Source organism: Cornus florida, unplaced genomic scaffold (genome assembly GCF_030987335.1).
Source record: "Cornus florida cultivar Cherokee Brave unplaced genomic scaffold, ASM3098733v1 CherokeeBrave_3.0.0_Hap2_Chr11, whole genome shotgun sequence".
Lineage (NCBI taxonomy): Eukaryota > Viridiplantae > Streptophyta > Magnoliopsida > Cornales > Cornaceae > Cornus > Cornus florida.
Genome location: NW_026775581.1, coordinates 140,064,042 through 140,084,740, shown reverse-complemented (window position 1 = coordinate 140,084,740; position 20,699 = coordinate 140,064,042). Strand labels below are relative to the sequence as shown.

At 37.2% G+C, this 20,699-nt stretch overlaps 1 protein-coding gene across 5 annotated transcripts in view; it reads right to left on the bottom strand.

Annotated features, from left to right (window-relative positions):
• The window catches only part of LOC132286960 (ATP-dependent DNA helicase At3g02060, chloroplastic), a 117,541-nt gene extending 97,184 nt beyond the window's left edge, over nt 1–20,357 (bottom strand). For 3 of the 5 annotated variants that reach the window (XM_059789406.1, XM_059789404.1, XM_059789405.1), the window contains exons 1-7: nt 19,463–20,354; nt 12,589–12,814; nt 12,134–12,379; nt 11,062–11,196; nt 7,135–7,259; nt 6,304–6,443; nt 5,957–6,027 (exon numbers count right to left, since the gene is read on the bottom strand). In XM_059789406.1, coding sequence (XP_059645389.1) covers nt 5,957–6,027; nt 6,304–6,443; nt 7,135–7,259; nt 11,062–11,196; nt 12,134–12,379; nt 12,589–12,814; nt 19,463–20,136 — 1,617 coding nt within the window. In that variant the 5' untranslated portion in view covers nt 20,137–20,354. Of the gene's footprint in view, nt 1–5,956; nt 6,028–6,303; nt 6,444–7,134; nt 7,260–11,061; nt 11,197–12,133; nt 12,380–12,588; nt 12,815–19,462 lie in introns of all 5 variants that reach the window. The other 2 variants (XM_059789407.1, XM_059789403.1) reach the window with 2 other exon arrangements.
• Nucleotides 20,358–20,699: the final 342 nt, after the last annotated feature.

Sequence of the window (20,699 nt, the reverse complement as noted above, 5' to 3'; positions counted from 1 at the left end):
GTCATTGAGACCCCGGACATTCCATGAAAGAATTTGTAGCTTCACAGGGAAACACCTGAAAAAGCAAACCCTCCCCACCTTCCACTACCTCTCCCTCCTGACCTGGACCCCTATTTCTCCTTTCATACGTGCTAAAATCATTGGGACTTTGTATCACTATCTCCCCTCTCTCCTACAACCTTTCCTTACCACCCACATTTTCCTTAAAATGAGAATTTAGAACATCATTAAACAAACACATCGCCTCATCCACCCTACCCTCAAAAGAAACACCCAACAAGGAGCCCACCTCCAAACCCTTCTCCCTCACCCACTCCTCCTCAAGGTCATTCACTCCAACATCAATCAAGTCTCTAACCCAATTCTCCCCGGGCGGAACAACAGCCAAAGGGACAGCCAAATTCACTGCTTGTTCCAAGTCTTCCCATGGAATCATGCCCGAGTCCCCATCAAAGGAAGAACCTGCAACTCCCTCCCAATCATCAAGAACAGAAGAGCAATGCGAGCAAAACTGCGAAACAGGCTCCTCCTCTGTCAAAACGCCTCCTGAATCATAAAGAAAACCTTTCAAAGACAAATGGTCCCGTAACACCTTCAACAGAACAGAGGCCATTTCATCATCAAGCTTCACCTTCACATCCCGACCTACACAAACCGTAACTCCCTCACAGTTACCCTCACTTCGCTGAGAGAAACCAAACCTATTCCCAGAATCACCACCATGCCTTCCAGCAAAATCCGAGTCCTTCTCAACCGCCGGTGCTAGGGAATGAGAGACAGTGGCTGTCCCACCCATCTCCCGTCCCAAGGAAATCATCAACCCCCCCAAAGGAGAAGAAGTAGAAGAAGAGCACGGCTTAGGAGGAGAAGCTTCAAAGGGAACTGAAAACATACCCGGATCGAAACCCGACTGCGAGGATGCCACCCATTTTTGTTTATCCTTTCGTGACCACTTTTTGCGAAGAGCGGGAAGGATAATCTTTTTCTTAGGCAAACGATGTCCAGCACTGGATCCTTAACTCGCCGATCAACCTTGACTCTCGCTTTCAACGAACCAGTAGCACAAGGATCACTATCATCCCTCGAGGAAGACAAAGGCTCAAACCTATTCGACAAAACCAACCCAAATCCACAACTCGGCCCACTCTTCAACCCCGAAGACCCACCAACAAAAACATCTTTAGAAACTGAAGGCCCAACAAGCAGCCTAACAGATAAAGGCGCATCATCACAAGAAACTAAAGCCCCATTACCTAGCCCAACAACACAAGTAGGCTTCAGAGTCTTCCAAACCCAAGAAGAATGGGCAAACGGGCTGGATCTGGGCAAACGGGCCGGATCTGGGCTATCGAGCCAGATCTTATCCCAGGTTTAGTAAACCAAGGTTGGAATAGCTATTCCATGTTTAGTAAACCAAGATTGGAATAGCATAACCATGTAACCAAACAAGGGTCTTCTTCTTCACATTGTCACAAACGCCGACGAACAAAGCAGCGGAGACAATGGCGACCCAGTCACAAGCAACAGCCGAATCAAGAGGCAGCTACCTCTGTAACTTCCGGCCAAAAAAGAACAATTTGATGAACCTCACCTCTGTAAATCAAGAAGGCAGATCTGATGACGAGTTCGCTGACAACCAAAAAGAAGCTGCCGGCAACGACGATGACGAACGATGCAGATCTGACGACGACGAATGACGATGCAGATCTGATGACAGTGAACGAGGAGCTGCCGGCGACGAACGAAGAAAGCAGGAACACCAACACCACAATCGCGATTCCGATCGTGATTCCGATCTTAAACCACACAATTACAGACCCTCACACCCATGAATTCGTAGAGCTCTGATACCATGTTCTTTATCATGAGAGACAGAGAGAGAGAACTTGTACTATATTTCACACAACTGTAACCTAATAAGCCTACATAAGCTTATATAAAGGATACAAGTCACCTTAATAACACAAGGGCCCTACTAACATAATGTAATTACATAATGGCCTAACATATATATATATATATATATATATATATATATATATATATATATATAACATTCTAACAGAAACCACCACGTCGTCTTGATTGATCCCACTGCTACAAAAAAAAACCGACGACCATTTCCGGCAAGACCTTTGCCCCACTGCATATTCCGAAACCCTTCTTACAGTCGGCGATTCGGCAAAAAAGGAAGCCCTTCCTTTCGATTATGTTTGAAGATCCTTCTAAAGCACTCCGAATTACGAATCCATAGCGCATCTCTACATTCCTTCCAAACCTGGAACTCTACCATTCCTTTTTTCACCATGGATTCCCACCGCAGCCATTATTCTCCCAAAGCAAGTGCGAACCATCACCGCCTTCCAAGCTATCTGTCATCAGAACAAGCTCGGGATGCTTCTCTTCCTAAATAGACACCTTATAACAGAACTGGTCATCATGAATGAACACAAACGGAGGGCAAACCCTACCATCAGAAACGGTGATTCAGACTCTTTCAGCGTCCAAAGCTTCATCAGCATCCACCCAAATAAACCCACCACAAAGATCGCCGACTGTCACGAACATAGCATGACTCCAAAGGTGGAGAGGAAGACCGTACAGCGTCACCTTCTTCAGCCCCTTCTCTTTCAACACCTCCGAAAACCCTACCCTAAAACTCCAAGCTTCCAAACTAAGAGATGCCGTTCCCAGTCATGGCGACCCCCCTTGAGAACTCGAGAAGCTTCCGTCGAGGAGGGAAACCGAAAAAGAAACAAAGAATCCGACAGAGGTGAGACCGTCACGCCAGAGGAGACCTTCCAAGCACGCGAGGCCCAAACTGCAATATGAGCCCCATCACCCACTTCCTTATCAAATTTCCCTACCAGACACAACCGAAGGTCTCTCTTCATCTTCGTACCGAATCATCATCCAAGAAAATCGATGGTCCTTTATACGGATTTGCAGATCTAGTAGATCCACCTTGGAACAAGCGGGGCAATCTAGCAACCTCCAAGAAAAAGCGCATGACAAAGAAAAAGAACCAAACCAGACAAACATCCAACAGCAACCACGAATCACAGACCCAACAGAGAGAGAGAGCAGCGAAAAAAAGTAGTAGAGGATTTCACCAGAGTTAATGACTCCTGTGACTAGTCTGAGTAGTAGACCCCGACCACGTCTCTACCACGTCAAGCTCTCTCCGTTAAGTAATCAGCTGCAACCACCACAAACCTCACTCCAGAGTTTATTTGGTAATTAATATAATACACGAAGCATAATTAATTCATTAAAAGAAATATCTAACTAATAGAATGAGATATGGGCCTCTGCTCCTATTGGGGGCCTTAGGTGTCCACCTAAATTGCCTTATGGGTACTTGTATCCAACTTTTGGACACATTTTCCTATGCTGAAAGATTTGGGAGTCGGGAAGGTATACATGGAAACACACGCACCCAATACTCTCATACTAAAGTACATGTAACATAAGTTGACAACCACGTATAGAACTTTCATGGAAATAATTCTGACATGTTGAGTTGTTATTATGATTATTATTTTGGAATAACAGAGGGTGTCCCCACCCTTTTTGGGGGGCAGAACAAATCCATTCGGATACCCACAAATCACTTCCACATTATGGGTATTAGCTATTGAACAAAACCTAGGTCATGCCCAGAGGCCTTATACTAACTCATGGGGCTACCTTGAGCTAGAATTAATGTTAGCCTACATTTGGTGGAGGGAAGGAATGGAGGGATGAAGCAAGCTTCCATTGTTTGATAGAGGGGAGAGGAAAGGATGTGGGGAGGGATGAAGTATCCCTCTTGGCCCACCATTTTGCTTACATCCAAAAGTGGAAGGAAGAGGAGAGAGAAAAAATAAATATTGGATGGATTAAATCAAAAAGACTTCATAACTCTCACTTAAGCATTAATTTAATTAATTAAGGGTAAAATCACCTCTTTTCTTCCCTTCCACTCACCAACAAAAGGAGAAATGGGCACCCTCTCTTCCCTAGGGATGCCTTTTTTTGCCCTTACTCATATCCATTCCCTTTTCATCCCTCTTACCAAACAAAGTAATAGTGTCCCAAAAACTCATGGCCTTTTCCCATTTTACCCCAAGTATACATATTTTAGAATTTGGCAAATTGATTTTCAAATTATATCTATACTATGTCAAGTTTTACTACTAATTAAATATAAAAGATCAAAGTCAACAAAATTCAAATGACCAAAATACCCTCAAGCCAACAACGCATTCTCTCTAGTCTCTCACTTTTGTTATATCTCCTCCCTCTCAGACACAACTCCTTCACCACTAGCCTTGGATCCGCCACAATACTCACAGTTGGAACTTTGATTTATTATACAATGGGAAACTAGAATAATATGATCAAAAATATTTAGAGAAAAAAGCAGAAAGGAAATGAAATTGAACCCATAAATATACAAACATAAATATACCGAATATAAGAGAAAAACAAACCCACGCATTACAGATATCGTGGACTAGAAGGGGCAAGAAGAGGGCCAAGAATCCATCGTGTTCGTGTGCGTGAACCGTGATAGAGAGAGAAAGAGAGGGGGGGAGAGTTGATCATGTTTGGATCATCATTGTATCAACCCGAATTGACATGCTAATTAAAGGTGTTGTGTTCGTGTTTGACACGCCAACCCATTTGTAGTTAAATTACACAATTTTAACTAAATGTGTCGGGTCAATATGAATATGACCTAACCCGTTTAAATTAAACAAGTAGCAAAAGGGTTGAAATGACCCTACTAGTATGGAATTCTAATTATGTTGTGTTTTGTCTTCTTGGGTCAAATTTTCAACCATATATTGAACTGGTTACGTGAGTCGTGTCATGTTACCTGTTTAATAATAATGTCATGTTTGTGTCGAGGTTCCTTGACACGAATGATAAAATTGTCGTGTTTGTGTCAACCCATATAACAAGATACTCAAATTATAATACAACACAACTATGACATAGAAACACAAATTGTCACCCCAAGCAAACAGTTCGTCAAAATCCAATCACAAGGAGGCCAGATTTTGGGAGTAATTTTTTTTTCCCAAATCTTTTTAAAAATTTACTGTCAATATTCTTTTCCAAATATTTCAGGAGTCATTTTTTTTTTTTTAATTGCAAATTTTGCATGTGCAATCAGTTATATGATATTTAATAAAATATTTGATTAAAGTTAACTTAATTGTAATATAAATATATATATATATATATATTAAAGTGAAAGAATGGCGATTTTGACATTGAAGGAAAACATTTTAAATGGAGTAAATGGACCATCAATGGCATACGGAATCTGCATTTTCAAGATAACCTCAAAGAAAGTTTAGCACAATTTTTGAATAAGTTTTGTGTGCGCATAACAGCTTAAATTCTTGGGGAGCTTAGTGTAATTTCCCTAAAGTAATTAAACAGAATGCAGTGACAAAGGGGATTTTCATCTATAGTAGAAAGAGGAAAACCTTCTTATTATTCTTCCATCAGATTAACTATAAGAATAATTATATGAGGCAGAGGACGAGTAAAAATTATTGAAGTATAACAAAGATTTAAGAGAACAAGTGAGTAGAAGATAGACATTTTCACTGGAGCATAAAGTTTCTCATCTACTTTCACAAAACGTACTTTTGCCACTTCATATTATACCCATTTTCGGGACATGTTGCAGCCACTGAACCAGCCAACCTGTTTATAGTAATTAGACAACCATACTAACAACAAGGATACAAATAGCATTTCTTTTCTTTTCTAGAAACAATTCGGACATAAAATTCCAGTTTCAAACTAAAAGTACAGTCACAAATATTACAACGCTTTAATTTAAAATCAGGGAGCTTGCTGATTATAATAACAGGGAAGTTCCATTCTGTGGCTTAAATTGAAATCAGTGCAAGCCAATTTAAAGAATACCCATAAGAAATTAGAGAAAAGTCACCTTTCCGTGAGCAATAGCAATGTCCACATTTGGAAATGACTGTTCAAGAAATTCCATCACTTCTTCAAGTCCTGTAATTGTGGTGAAATCATCATCAGGAAACCAAAATATAAAAGTAATAGTAAAAGGTAAACTTGGCAAGTGAATGGAAAAGCTCAATTACTGGGTGATAATTGTGAAATTTTATTTATTTTTACTCTTTCTATCTTTAAATATTAGCAGGAAAAAAATAAAATCAGTTGCGACTCAAACAAAGGCACATTAGTGAATGTTAAACAACGTACTACTAATGCAAAATGAAAACGACATTACTTTGTATATTATATTCAAAATGGTAATGGGGCTACCTTTGATACGAGGCAAAACATAGAAAACTTGGCCCCCACGGTCCAGCTCATACTTGATTGCTGAAATTACCTTTTCCTTGCTGTATGCTGAAAGATGGGTTCTTATAGGAACTCTTTCAGGAGGTGCTGTTGAAATTAAACTGAGGGGAAAAATGCATGGTATAATAGCACAGTCAATTTTAGGATTAAGAAGTTGTCGGTCAAAATTTTCTAATAGGATGAGACAAGTCACATGCACACAGCAAATGAGTAAGGAATCCATTTTAGTCATGTCTTGGCAATCCTTTGTTCTCATAGCGTTAGTTTCTCTACTCACGGAGCATTTTTTTTTTTTTTTTCTGAATACTCGCGGAGCATTTATTACAACCAACCCTGGGCATAGACAATATTTATACCTATGAATATTCTAACTGAACAGAAAAATAATTTACTATTAATGTATTGATAAAAAATACATGATGCAGTTTCCATGATACTGTTAATCCAAACTAGTCCCCAATAAGTTGTACAAATTCTAAAACATGCCACAATGGCCAAACATTTCAAAACTGCCAATCCGGCATTTTGTTCTTGTATTATACACATTTCTGTTTCACTCCTATGAACAGGTGAAGGTTGTAAGAGCACTTACTGAAGGGGATTTAACCTTTTAAACCATGAATAATATTTTCTATAGGTTCAACTTCCATTAATTATACAGACCCACAACTCCCTATATTTTCATGTTTACCTTGAAAATAACAAAATTGATTAAAAATTCTAAAACTCAACTAAAGATTCTAAAATTATAGCAGCTCAACTACTATATTAAATGGAATTTCCACTCATTACCTAGCATCACGAAACCCAGTCAATGCTAAATAAAGGGTTCTTGGTATAGGTGTTGCAGAGAGAGTGAGAACATCAACTGAAGTTTTGAATGAAGCAATCTTCTCCTTCTGTTTGACACCAAACCTCTGTAAAAGGCAAAGAAGCATTGCACATGCAAGTCAAGGATCTCTCCAATGGTCAGGAAAGATAATCAAAAACCATATCAGGAAAAAAAAAAAAAAAAAAAAAAAAAAAAAAAAAAAAAAAAAAAAATGAAAAAAGAAAGGAATCAGGGAACTATTGTGTTCAAAGTTCATACTCTGCTCCCAGACACTTTCTTATTAACCATTGGGCAAGGAATTTGTTTATTAATACAAGGATGATGGTGTTTTGACACTGATGTTGACATTTGTCCTCTTCTGCTTTCATTTTCAATAAATATGGTGCTACAAAACCATCCTTATCTAATTCAATTATAGGAAATTAAGCTCCAGGAAAAAAGAAACGTTCTTTCCAGCAGTTAATTATTTTTGAGAAACATAGTTCACACTAGTTACCTATGGCAAAAATACCTTTTCACATATATATTCCCCTTCCCAAAAGAAATGTTCACACGTATGTATGGATATACATACACACCAAACTCCACCCCAAGGATTTTCCCCGTGTTGCCATCAGGGCCCTCAAAATAGCAATGGCACCTTATCCATAAAAACTTGTTTAACAAAATTAACCTCAGATGAAACTTTTAGGAAAATCACTGTGACACCCCCCGTTAGAGTTAGAACCATTATCACCATTAACACCCATTATGATAGTACACAAATGCCATCACTTTTGATAATCATGTTTCATTACCTCACAAATGATGTAAGCAAAGTAAATTATTAAAAATTAGATATAAATTTAGTATACATATATTACATATTACTATATTTATACTCACATACAAAGGTCATATATATATCCTCCCAATATAGATTTAATATACATATATTACATATTACTATATTTCTACATGCGCATAATGGTTATATATAAATATATGTATCCTCCACAGCACCCACTGCGACCTGTCTCTCTTCACCGCCTCCACCAAATCCATTACGAAATCAGTGATTCTTGATCCAGGTGCAGCTGTGGCACAAAGTGTGATAGAAATTACGGAGTTGTCTTCCTAATGCAAATGGAAGAGTAAATCGCAGTTGCAATCCTTTTAATGGGTGCTGCCTAGGCCATTAGTCACTGCATCTATGCAAACTCTTTCTTTGGTGGTGATACAGTAATTATATACGCATAAGAAGAAGTGAGAGCATATAAGAGAATCAACTGAAACTGCTCCTCCCTTCCTGTGGTTTTGTTTCACAGTACCAAATACATCAGTCACTTCACCCAGATTATATCAGTTTAATTTTTTTCCTTAGTTTTATAGTACAAATATATATATATATATATATATATATATATATATATCTCTCTCTTAGAAATTAAGTATACATTTAATATGGAGATTGTGATATGGATTGGGGGGTGGCGGTAGTGGGGAGAGAGAGGTCGAAAGAGAGTGGAAGCAGAGGAGGTGGTGGTGGAGAGAGAGACAGAGAGAAGTGGTGGTGGTGAGAGACGGGGTGGGGGGGAGAGAGGTGGTGGCATCAGGGGGAGAGGGACAGCGAGGAATATATGTATGTATATGTAATTTGGTTCAAATGGTAATTTCATAAAGTTAGTAGGGGCATTTATATAACAGGTATTTTCAGAATTTAAAATTTATCCATTGACTAGCATAATGGTTGACTGACTGCAGGGGTGGTCAGAGTGATTACCTTATGCTATGTTTGGTATGTAGGAATGGAATGCCCATTCCAACCATTCATTTGTTTGGTGTGTAGGAATGACCATTCCATTGGAATGAAAATCCATTCCATTACTAAACCTATGAAATGGCCATTCCATTTCATAGTAAGATTAAATATTTTTGTAATATTCCCAATAAGCCCTTCGTCACATTCCAATAAGGCAAAAATCTTTGGCATAGACAAAAAATCTTTCACATTCTTTATTAGACGTGATAAAGGTCTTTCACCTTCCCTCTCTTCTGAATACACTCAGAGCTGCCATTAACAAAAAGTTGCAGGACTTTCAACCAAATTGCAGGTTTTAATCTCTTTATTTTCTGAATATATCACTTTTTTCTTTTTCTTTTCTTTTCTTTTTTTTTTTTCTTTTTTTTTTGTATCTTTGTGTTGAAATGTTTATGTAATTTCTCCATCTTTCTCTCTTCGAACATTTATATATGAAGCAATGATAGCATAAAATAATTAGATTGATTTTATTAAAAAGTAATGTAAGCCAACGAAAAGGGTCTTTTTGAGAAAAATCATTCCATTCCAAATTTAATGATAGTCAACCAAACAATAGAATGATAAAAATCATTCCATTCCATAACGATTCACCGTATCACACCAAACAATGGAATGAGATTCTCATTCCATTCCATTCTCATTCTCATTCCATTCTAAGTTGCACACCAAACGTAGCCTTAAGGAAGGTTGGCTATTATTATTATCATTATTATTATTATTATTATTATTATTATTTTCTATAAGTATTGTAGACGAAGCTCAAAGGAGAGTGCATCCCACAAGCAACACAAGGACCACATAGGGCCCCTAAACTCTCCACAAAATCCACCAACTCCCCTATAGATTTACAATTTCTCCCCTGAAGCCAAAAAAAATAAAGTGTGAAGGATAGAGAACTTAAGCACACTAATAGGAGTTTCCTCTCCCTCGAAGGCCTTCCTATTTCTTTCCTTCCACAATGACCGCCAAAAACACAGAGGTACAACCATCCAAGCATCACAAACCCGAGCTCCCACAATGTGACCTCTCCAAGCCTCAAGTGCACTCCTCGTAGAAAGAGGCATAACCCATGTGCCCCAAGGAGGCCAAGAAACATATCCCAACAATCGCGAGCCACCAGGCACTAGAGAAGAAGGTGATCCACCGTCTCCTCATCCCTCCTGCACATGTGTCACCGATTCACTATAACATGACCTCTCCTCCTCAAGTTGTCTATCGTAAGGATCTGGCCCAAAAACACTGTCCAAGCAAAAAAGGCCTCTTTCAGGGGGGCCTTTGTGCGGCACACGGCCTTCCATGGAAAAGGAATAGCCTGATCACTCACCAATCTCATGTAGAAAGAGCGCACCCCGAAACTCTCCTCAGAGGAGGGGATCCATAACCACTCATCTGACCCCACACCCTCCACCCACTGATAGTAAATCATTGCCAAAAAATCATAAATGTCCTCCAACTCCCAATCCTGAAATTGTCTGGAAAACTGCACACCCCATGTCAGCCCTCTGCTATCAAGAGGATAGCAGTTAACAATCATGGCATGTCTGCCTATCGCAATCCTGAGAAGCCTCAGATAGGAGCCAGCTAAGGATGGATCTCCACACCAATGATCTTCTCTCCAAACTTCAAACAAATGACCCTCCTCGAGAGTCTACTCCTCTCCACCCCAAATCTCCAAAACCACTTCTCTAACAGGATTATTGAAGGAATGATTTTCAAAGGTCGGAGGGTAATTTACCAAAAAGGCAAAAAGTAAATATTTAAGTAAAAGAAAACAACCTACTGATTTTATCTAACCATGCATTTCTATCATCATGAATAAAAGCACTACTTACAGAAAATATAGCTTATGTATGCTAGCCAACAAAAGGCAGATATGTACCTCACCAACAAGAAGACCAAGATTGGAATATAACACTACTAATCGCAAAGTTTGCCTTTACTTGTTTGGCATCACCTAAGCCAATCTAGGAGTCTCTTTTATCATTGACAACATTGTGAACTTATCGCAAGGTTATGCAAGGAATAATACAGGTAAACAAGCAGAGGATTATATTCAAATGATAGGATAAAAGTTAAGGAAGCAAACCTGTTCCTCGTCAACCACAAGGAGGCCTAGATTATTATACACAACACGACTACCAAGAAGTGAATGAGTCCCAACAATTATGTCCAGATGCCCATGCTTAATCATATGCAGGTACTCCTCTTTCTCTGCCTTCGTCTGCATATTGTAGGAGATCTCGTCAGTTCTAACATATGGTAGTTAAGAGATTTTGTCCTAGAGTAGAGCAACAAAATGATGACAAATTGCACCTAAAGGAGGTCATTACCCAGCCTGCCAATGAAAAATACTGGGAGGGTTGGATTAGGTAAAAACCTAAAGTGGTCATTACCCAGCCTGCCAATGAAAATTGCTGGGAGGGTTATATTAGGTAAAAACCTAAAGTGGTCATTCCCCAGCCTGTCAATGAAAAATGCTGGGAGGGTTGGATTAGGTAAAAACCTAAAGTTCATTAGTATTTGCAAAAAGTGACTGCCCTCATATTTAAAGCCCACGATCTTAAGCTTCACTGTAGTTTATTTTACTACTACATCAAGCAATGGTCCCTTATGAACTGTACGTCTTATGCAAACTCTAGTTGTTAGATATTCAGGACAATCAATACAATTCCTAGTAGCAACTTATTCTAATATAAGCATTACTGTCAATGATTGAAATGCATGAACTTTGGGAAGAGATTGAAAAATAGTAGAAAAATAAAGTAGATCACATAAAACCACCGTGCAAAATAAGTGAATTGAAAAGACAACTCAACATTAAGCATAGTTTAATAGAGAGTAATTACTATTATAAAAAATAAATAAAATAAAAAATTGAAAAACAAAAAGAACATCTCACAATGCATTGGAATCCTGAAAAGACATATATTATTATACTTTGGTTAAGAAAAATAAAAGAACCTACATCAGTGTATCTTTCGCATCAAAACACTCTATTATTTAAAAGATAGCTTCTTACACTAACAGCCTCCCCTCTTAATGAACAGAACATTGATAAAGAATTGAACAATTTTTACTCTGTAATATTGATCCCACAGCAACTAAATAATCATTTGCTTCTTATAGATGATAAACCAAGTTCAAAAAACTTATCTTACCTGAAACCTGCTCAGAAGCCCAACCTTGATATTAAAATACTCCGAAAATCGCTCTGAAATAACATCAAAATGTTGTTTGGCTAAAACAATCGTCGGTGCTAGAACCATAGCTTGCTTCCCTGCTGAGACCACACAAAAAATGGCACGTAGTGCAACTTCAGTTTTACCAAACCCAACATCTCCACAAATTAATCTGTCCATTGGAGTTTCTCTCTCTATCAAATCCTTCTCAACATCAATGAAAGCCTGTCAGAATTATCCAAACTCAGCCAAAGGAAGCATCCTCCAATGCAAAGCATTTCATCATAGAACATAAAAATCTAATTCCTCATCACCCAATAAATGAGTAACATAACCAAATAAAAATATTATAAAATAATATTTACTAGCTCTGAAAAAGACACCTAGCGGACCACAAATAGATTTTTACAATCCTAAAAGAATGTAGACGATACCTGCTTTTGATCTGGTGTGGGTTCATAAGGAAATTGAGCTGCAAATTCAGCCATGGCAGGACTCCTCGGGTAGGGAGACCTTCTCTGTTTTAGCCTATGCAGATACAACTCCATCAAGTCAACAACCATTTTCTGAACAGCAACCTTCCCTTTAATCCTTCTCCTCTCCCAAGCACTAGTGTCACTTAATTTGCTCAAAGTTCGTGGTCTTTTCGTTTCGTTTGGGCTGGAAAAAGAAAAAGAAAATTATATCATGCAATAATTTAACCCAAGTATCACAAACATCCTATATCTATATTTTTGTGTATAGCGTCCATGTATGGGGAAAAGGGACATATGCTGACTCAATTCTAGAATTAATGGGGGTTGGGGTGGAAGTTGGCCCTCTGTGATCTTGAAACTTTTTAAATATTTTTTTTTTTTTTTTATACGTATTGAAACTTTTTAACTATGGGACGAGAACAAGAAGCCAATACTCTTAGTTTCTCAGTCTCCATTTGATTATAAGGAAAATTTAGGGCACCCAGGTTTTTGTGATTTGTTAGGGATGCGTTCCCCTTTTGAACGTTTTCTTTAATGAATTAATTATTTATAAATAAAAAAAAAAAAGGAAAATCTCCAGGACCTTTTTTTTTTAATAAGTAAAGATGTATTAGAAAGCGTTCAAAAGGGGAACGCATCCCTAGAGCTGTAAAATCTCCAGGACCTGTTAGGGGTAATTAAGCTAGAGCTCGATCTGTTCTGTATCTATCATTTACATGAAAATTTCAATCAGTCATATCAGATTGTGCCCTTTGTTTTTCATACTATTTGCTTTTCACTCCCGTATGTTATTCAACCATTGAAAGAATCCGAGATAAACAAATTGCTAAAATCAATAATCAACCTCAATTTTCCAATCACCAGTCTAGTAAAGAAGCCAACCAGATAGTGGATTTTGATTCTTCTAACAATCATAACATGATAAGGCTTGAGCAAATTTTTTGTAATGCTATTAGTAGCTACATCCTACCACTAATCTTAACTTTTCCTCCAGACTCTTTTTCTTGAAGTAGTGATTCAATCACCCCAAAAGGGACTAAATTTGTTACCAAGGAATGCTATTAGACAATACCAGTTGAAGCTGATTAACATTGATAACCTCAATTAACTAGATTAATTTTGCTTCCTGCAAGCCCCTGTTTGTGGAAGAACAAGTCTTACTTTCATTCAATATAGATCTATAATTTTTATATAACATATACAAACACTAGATATGAAGTGTGCGTTCCAATAAGACCAATTAGGCAACCAATTAGGACTTGTGAATGATTATGCATATCACTATTAAACTCATGGTTGTTAAAATTGCAATCCAGATCATAGGAATGTACAATTCTACAATCCCAAATTACCAAATCCATTGCATTGGAAATTGGTCAACGTCAAGTTGCAGTAGGAATGGTATGATCCCACCATTTCAATGAAATGGGTTTGTTTTGTCTTTCTATTCCAAATTTTGGACCTACAGCACATTCTGGATTAAAAAAAAAAATTAGGCAACCCATTAGGACTTGTGAATGATTACTATTAAACTCATGGTTGTTAAAATTGCAATCCAGATCATAGGAATGTACAATTCTATAATCCCAAATTACCAAATCCATTGCATTGGAAATTGGTCGACGTCAAGTCGCAGTAGGAATGGTATGATCCCACCATTTCAATGAAATGGGTTTGTTTTGTCTTTCTATTCCAAATTTTGGACCTACAGCACATTCTGGATTTTAAAAATAAAAAAAAAACTCAGGCTTTTAAGTATAATTGGCAATTCGTGTTTGTGGGCATAATCATGTCGTGTCGACTTAAGGGTATTCTACTAAACAAGGAACCCCGAATAAGACAAATCATCAAACACCCCATAGCCAAGTAGTCAGAACACAAATGTTTAACTCTAATCACTTGAAAATCGTAAGGCGTGGCATGAATCAGACTAAAAAGAAATGACATCTTATGATATAATATATATTTTTGTTAGGATTTATGTTGAAATGACCCAATTGTCCATAGTTACACGGGTTGAACCCCTCAACCCTAACACGACACAATTAATTAATCGGGTTAATCGTGTCGATCTGTTTACAAACCGAACTCGTTTAAGATCAACCCAAACCTGCTTATCTCATATCGTGTTCGAATCATGTTGGCGGGTCATGTCAAACTTTGTCACCCCTAAGTATAAAGCCCAAGCATCCAACTTTTTTAAGCCCAATTCCAATTTTTTTTTTTTTAAAAAAGACCAGAAAACCTTGTTAAGAATCAATGATCATAGCTCAGAGCTCAACATTACTCTCTATTTTCCATGTGAAGCTACACGATCTGCTGCGATTCAGCTTTCTAACGACTTCCAACAACCTCCGGAGAGCACTAACAAAGCTTAAAACCAGCTCCTTTCTCAACTTTTTTGCATATCTTAAAAGGTTAAGTTTCAAATGTGAATGTTACATATATTAGAAAGCGTTCCCCTTTTGAACGCTTTCTAATACATTTTACTTATCAAAAAAAAAAAAAAAAAAGTTAAAGATATTTTTAATTAGAAAGATATTTTCAATTACTCAAATATTGGAGGTAGGGGTTTTGATATGATATAAATATATATATATATATATATATATATATATATATATACATATATATGTGAGTGTGCATGTATGCATTTCAATTTCTTGCTACTGTGAATTAATCTTTTCTGCTTGCTACTTTTCTTTTATGCTTGCAAAAGCTTAGTGACAGAATAGAATCTATTGTCCTTTTCTTTGTAAGTTTAAAAGGCATTGCTTGAATTGTGTGTATAATTGCTTCATTACCTAATTGTTTTTGGGTATCAATTATGAGAAAATTGTTTTGGAATAACTACGAAAAAAAAATTTATTGTTTTGGAATATTTGGATATGGAATCATAGACTTTGCATGGAACATGTCATTTTATTGTAGTGGAATGCTTCAATGGCGGAATGCCTTTCAAGTGAGAAACAACTTTGAAGGATTAAGTGGTTAGTTTTGGTGGCGATCCCTAGGAGAATGACCTAACACACGTAGGTTACATGCTTCACTGTGACAAGAAATTGTTTTGCCAAGTTGTGTATATTTTTGTTCGAAGTGATTCTATGGAATTGCCGAATATCTCATTATTGGAAGGATCGTAAGAAAATTAATTGTTCTAATATTGTTTTGAAAAACTTACTTTTTAACATGCCTATTTAAGAAAAACTATACATTTACTATATTGTATTCAAATATAGTTTAGTGTCAACGGGGTTGTGTAGCTCAACCCCTTTATATCTTTCAAATGCTCATGGAGGAAAGCAGAGACATGATCACATCATTGCATGAAATCCTATTTACTGGCCGTTGATTACCACTGTTACGGATTTCTATTTTGATTGTTAGGCATTTCAACAATGGAACAAATTTATTTATTTTTGTGGGACTTACGTAAGATTTGGTAGAACTTGGAAGTTTAATTGCCGATGGCTATTGATAAAGATGATTTTGGAATTCCAATAAATAAATAATTTTTCGTGACTTTATTAAATTTTATTCCTGGAGGATTCATAGTATAGTTAAAGAGTACCAGGTCAGGTTGCTTTTAGAATATGTATCTACTTCCAAACAATTTGTTTTGGGGAAAGCTGAATCGGAATAGTTAGATAAAATATGAAACCAAACTTCTGTGAAATATCATGAACTTTTGACCAAAAAAAAAAATTTAATTTGAATTACACAACATGTCCCAACTGTTGCAGTTTTTGTTACGCCCTGCTATAGTTTAGGAAATTAAAAATATTTTCTATCGGTTCTGAGTTCGAAAAATTTTGGAAAGGTCTTCTAAGTTAAACTTACCTTAATATATTGTTTTCCAATCAAAAATTTTGTTTCACACGAAAATATTTCACACATAATTATAGTCAATTTTGTTATTTGGATTATTATTCTATGGTTTTATGAGCTCAATAGCAAGGGCCAGAACTGTCATAGAACAGGATCCCGATTCCCTCCTGTGGTGGAAATCACAGGACCTATCATGTGCCTTAAAACGTTGAAGTTTGGAGGCATAGTTGGCAGTCATTTAAAACTAATTAAGGCAGTATTTGCCTATTCCTTCAAATAGCCTGTTTTGTTTTTGGAATATTAATCAGCCCTCAAAATAAATCAACCTGATGAAAACTAACTGAAAACAATTAAAGGATTTTCAACCGATAAGAACAATGTACGATTATATATATGTATGTATTTATATACATATGGGTATAGGTGCCCAGCCTAATCAAGGTATATGCGTCTATAAATATGGTGGTTGGTGGAGAGGGGAGTGGTGGTAGGAGGTTGAGAAGGGAGGGGTGATGGCCATCGTTAGAGGGTGAAGGTGTAAGAGGTGGAGATGGCCATGGTTAGAGGGTGGGGGAGTAAGAGGTGGAGAAAATAGAGTGATAGAGATATGGAAGGAGAGAGGAGAAAGAGAATAAATATAATAATGGTAAGTTTTTTATTTTTTGGAAGATTATAATAAGGGTGAGATGTGCCTCAAAACATTGTAGTTTTGATGCATAAAATAAGACCACAGGACCTCCTCAACAGGAGGGGATCCAAGTCCCATGGAACTTTTTAATTTGATAAAGTGTAAGACCGTTACCCGAGGCTTTGATGATTCAGAATGCGAGCAGTGAATTAGACCTAGAGGGGGGTTTGAATACGTCTTTACAGATACTTTTCTGCTTTTAACTAACTTTTCAACAATCAATTAATTTTACGTAAATTCCGGTTAGTTTATATGTGACATTTGATTCTCAGTTAAGATTCAATTTTCATTTTCAATCAACCATATGATAAATAAGAAGAGAATAAAGACAGAAATTTTTACGTGAAAAAGGCTCAAAAGGGAAAAAGTATAGTACTTAGTCCCGTTCTCTCTACCATAGATTGGTCATAACCACATATTTCATAACAAATATAGGAGTTTCTTATGTTTTAGGTAGTTGAAACCTTCTAAAACTGTATTTTAAGAGAGTTTATATATTCAAGTCAAGCAGGTTCGATCAATCAACCTTTTGATCAAAACCTACTGGGAACACTTTGATCGATCAAGGCTTGAGTTCAAAACCATTTTTCTTTCAACATCTCAATCAATTGACCATTCGATCGATGCATACTGGTTCTGCACCAAATTTTACCTAGAAAACTTTTGATTGCTTGACATTTCGGTCAACGCTGTAAAGCCAAGCCAGTGTTAAAATCTTTTTCAAAACAGTTTATAAACCCCAACCAAAATCAATTTTGGTTAAGCTAAGGTCATACTGAAGTCAGATTACCTGTAACCTAAATGTGTCATTGAGTATAATTTGCTCTTTGCAATTCTGTGTATGTCATGTCATGTCATGTCATGTCTTCAGTATATGTAGACAAACGAATCAAGACACTTTGACACATTACAACTCTGGTTTTGATGAGGAATATGCCACCACATGACTCAATTTCATAAGATGATTGAAAAAAGAAGAATAAGAAGAAGAAGTCCATACGAGTTGAAATTTTACACACATTCAACACTTTTGAGTTTACTTCTGGATTTGATAAATTAAGTCTCAGTTTGTTGAGAATGAAAGTATTAACATTTCTTAAAACCCAGGAAGGTTACGGCTGTAACATATTCATGGATCTAGAATTACAATTTTGTTGAGTGATTAGATATATTTAATAACATTCTTGGATCTCAAGAATCCTAAGATAATTGAATGAAGAACAAGAACAAGAAGTCCATATGAGTTGAAAGTTTACACATATTCAAAACTCTCAGTTTACTACTTATGATCGTTTGAACCACGCGTTCTTGTTTAAGACTCTCCTCAAATTTAGCTTCTCCCGAGAAATGGTAAACTGGATCAAAACATGTATCAATGGGCCTTGGACTGCCCTATCAACGGCACTTATCGACTCTAAGGCAGATTTCTTCAAGGCAAATCGTGGACTCGGGCAAGGATGCCCCCTTACAACCGTTAAGATTTTTTCTCGGATAAATCTTTCTTTTAATAGATCTCTTCTTGTTCTTCAATTTTCAGAGAATGCGGCCACTGTGGTGATGTACTATTGTAAGTTGTCTGTTCCAAATATTCCTGAAAGTATTTGATAAATTAAGTCTCAGTTTGTTGAGAATGAAAGGATTAATATTTCTTAAACCAGGAAGGTTACGGTTGTTACATATTCATGGATCTAGAATTACAATTTTGTTGAATGATTAGAAATATTTGATAACATTGTTGGATCTCATGAATTTTTCCAAACATAATACCATGTCTAAACTCCTAGAAAAATGTTTTGCCTTAAAAATGTTCGGAAAATGAACTAGGAAAAAAAAATTGGTTCAGAAAATGAGTGATGAAATTTTTTTTCATCATAAATCATGCCAGCACAAATAAGAAATCAAGCAAATTTAATTTTTTGTATTTTTTTATGGTCGCATAATGTTGAAATTAGAAATTAGGATTTAATTACTCAGGTAATAACCAATGAGATATTTTCCAGCTTTGGGGCATCACAGAATTTTAGTGCACTTTAGGCATAAATTAGCAGATTCCATTATTTGAAATCAACCAGAATTAAAGAATATGTAACTTGAAAATACAAAACGAAGGGACTGCAAATGAATAGGATTTAATGACTACATCCTCGACACTACTAGATGATAGTGGTTTTCAACAGTGTGTGAACATTTTTCCACAAAATGAACCATGACATGGACTACAAAACTCAAACAACCATTGCAATTGGTCTAGCTATACAAAAGAAAAAGAGAGAAGAAAAAGAAAAAGGAGAGAGAAAAGATGAAAAAGTCACTTACAGATTATATCGGTAGAGCATACGGGCCGCTTGCTTAACAGGGAGCTTTGCCATTCCATCCGCATACTCAATAAAGACATACTCAATTGGCTCCGTATAATCTTTGGGCACGTCGAATTTAATCCCAACAAATCGTCCAACACCAACCTTCTTGTGGACGACGTAATCTCCAGAACGAAGAGTGTAAGGATCTACCTTGTAGTTGAAACCTCCGTCTTTAGCTGCTACCCTATCGCCTTTTAATTTCTGCAAGCCTCTCTGCTGCTGCTGCTTCACCAACTGAATATATTTGTCGGCCTCCTCAGAATCCATAGCGGGCCTGGAAACATCTCGCTTGCCGTGATCGCGGCGTATCCTCTCGTTGAGAATCGATACGGAGTCCCGGTCAGTGTCGACGTTTTCCCTTCGTGGCGGCAATTTGGTAGAGATTCCTCCTCCTCCTTGGGGGGTGGTGGTGATGGTGGTGTACACGGCGGCATTTTTGGTGATTAAAGAGGACGATGGTGTGTTATTTTTGAGCCGACGACCACGACGAGGGCTCTCGGAAGTGAAGAAGAGTGTCGAAACCCTAACCCTAGTAGGAGAGGAGTAGCGGAGATGTAGTTGTTTGAAGAAGACGACCGAATTATCAAAATGCGGTGAGGTTGGGAATAGAGATGCTTTAGCAGCGGCCATTTTTTTTACTTCCCCTAAAACTAACTACTGCTGCACTACAATGGACTAATGCTAACTCGGGACGGGAGTGAGTGGCACGCATTGGTTCGATTGCATCAGTAGCCAAAACCACCAGTTTGCTTTATAGGGAGGATTTGGAAAGCGGTTTTAGTTTTTAGTTTTAGAGAGAAGGAACGAGGAACCCCAGAAATATTTATCAGATTAGGCATTGATTGTGTGATAGTTGTTACTAGTTATATTTGTGGAACTGATACACAGATATTTTACTAGCAGTTAGCGCAAAAATATATTTAGGACATGTTTGGTAAGTGTTTTTATATGTTTTGTAATATTCCACTCTTGTTACAGTTATCTATTTTGAAAACAAAACATGTTTGGGCCGATTTGTTTTGTTTTTAACAATACCAAAACACTCTAGAATTTTGGGCCCAGAGTTGGAACACCGTTTTAGAAACCACGCAAATTTTTGTATATGCGGCTCATGCACCTTATACAGAAACACTTTAAATTTTGCCGCTCGTCATGGGCTATATACAAAAACACTTGTGTGACGGAGAGCAAGG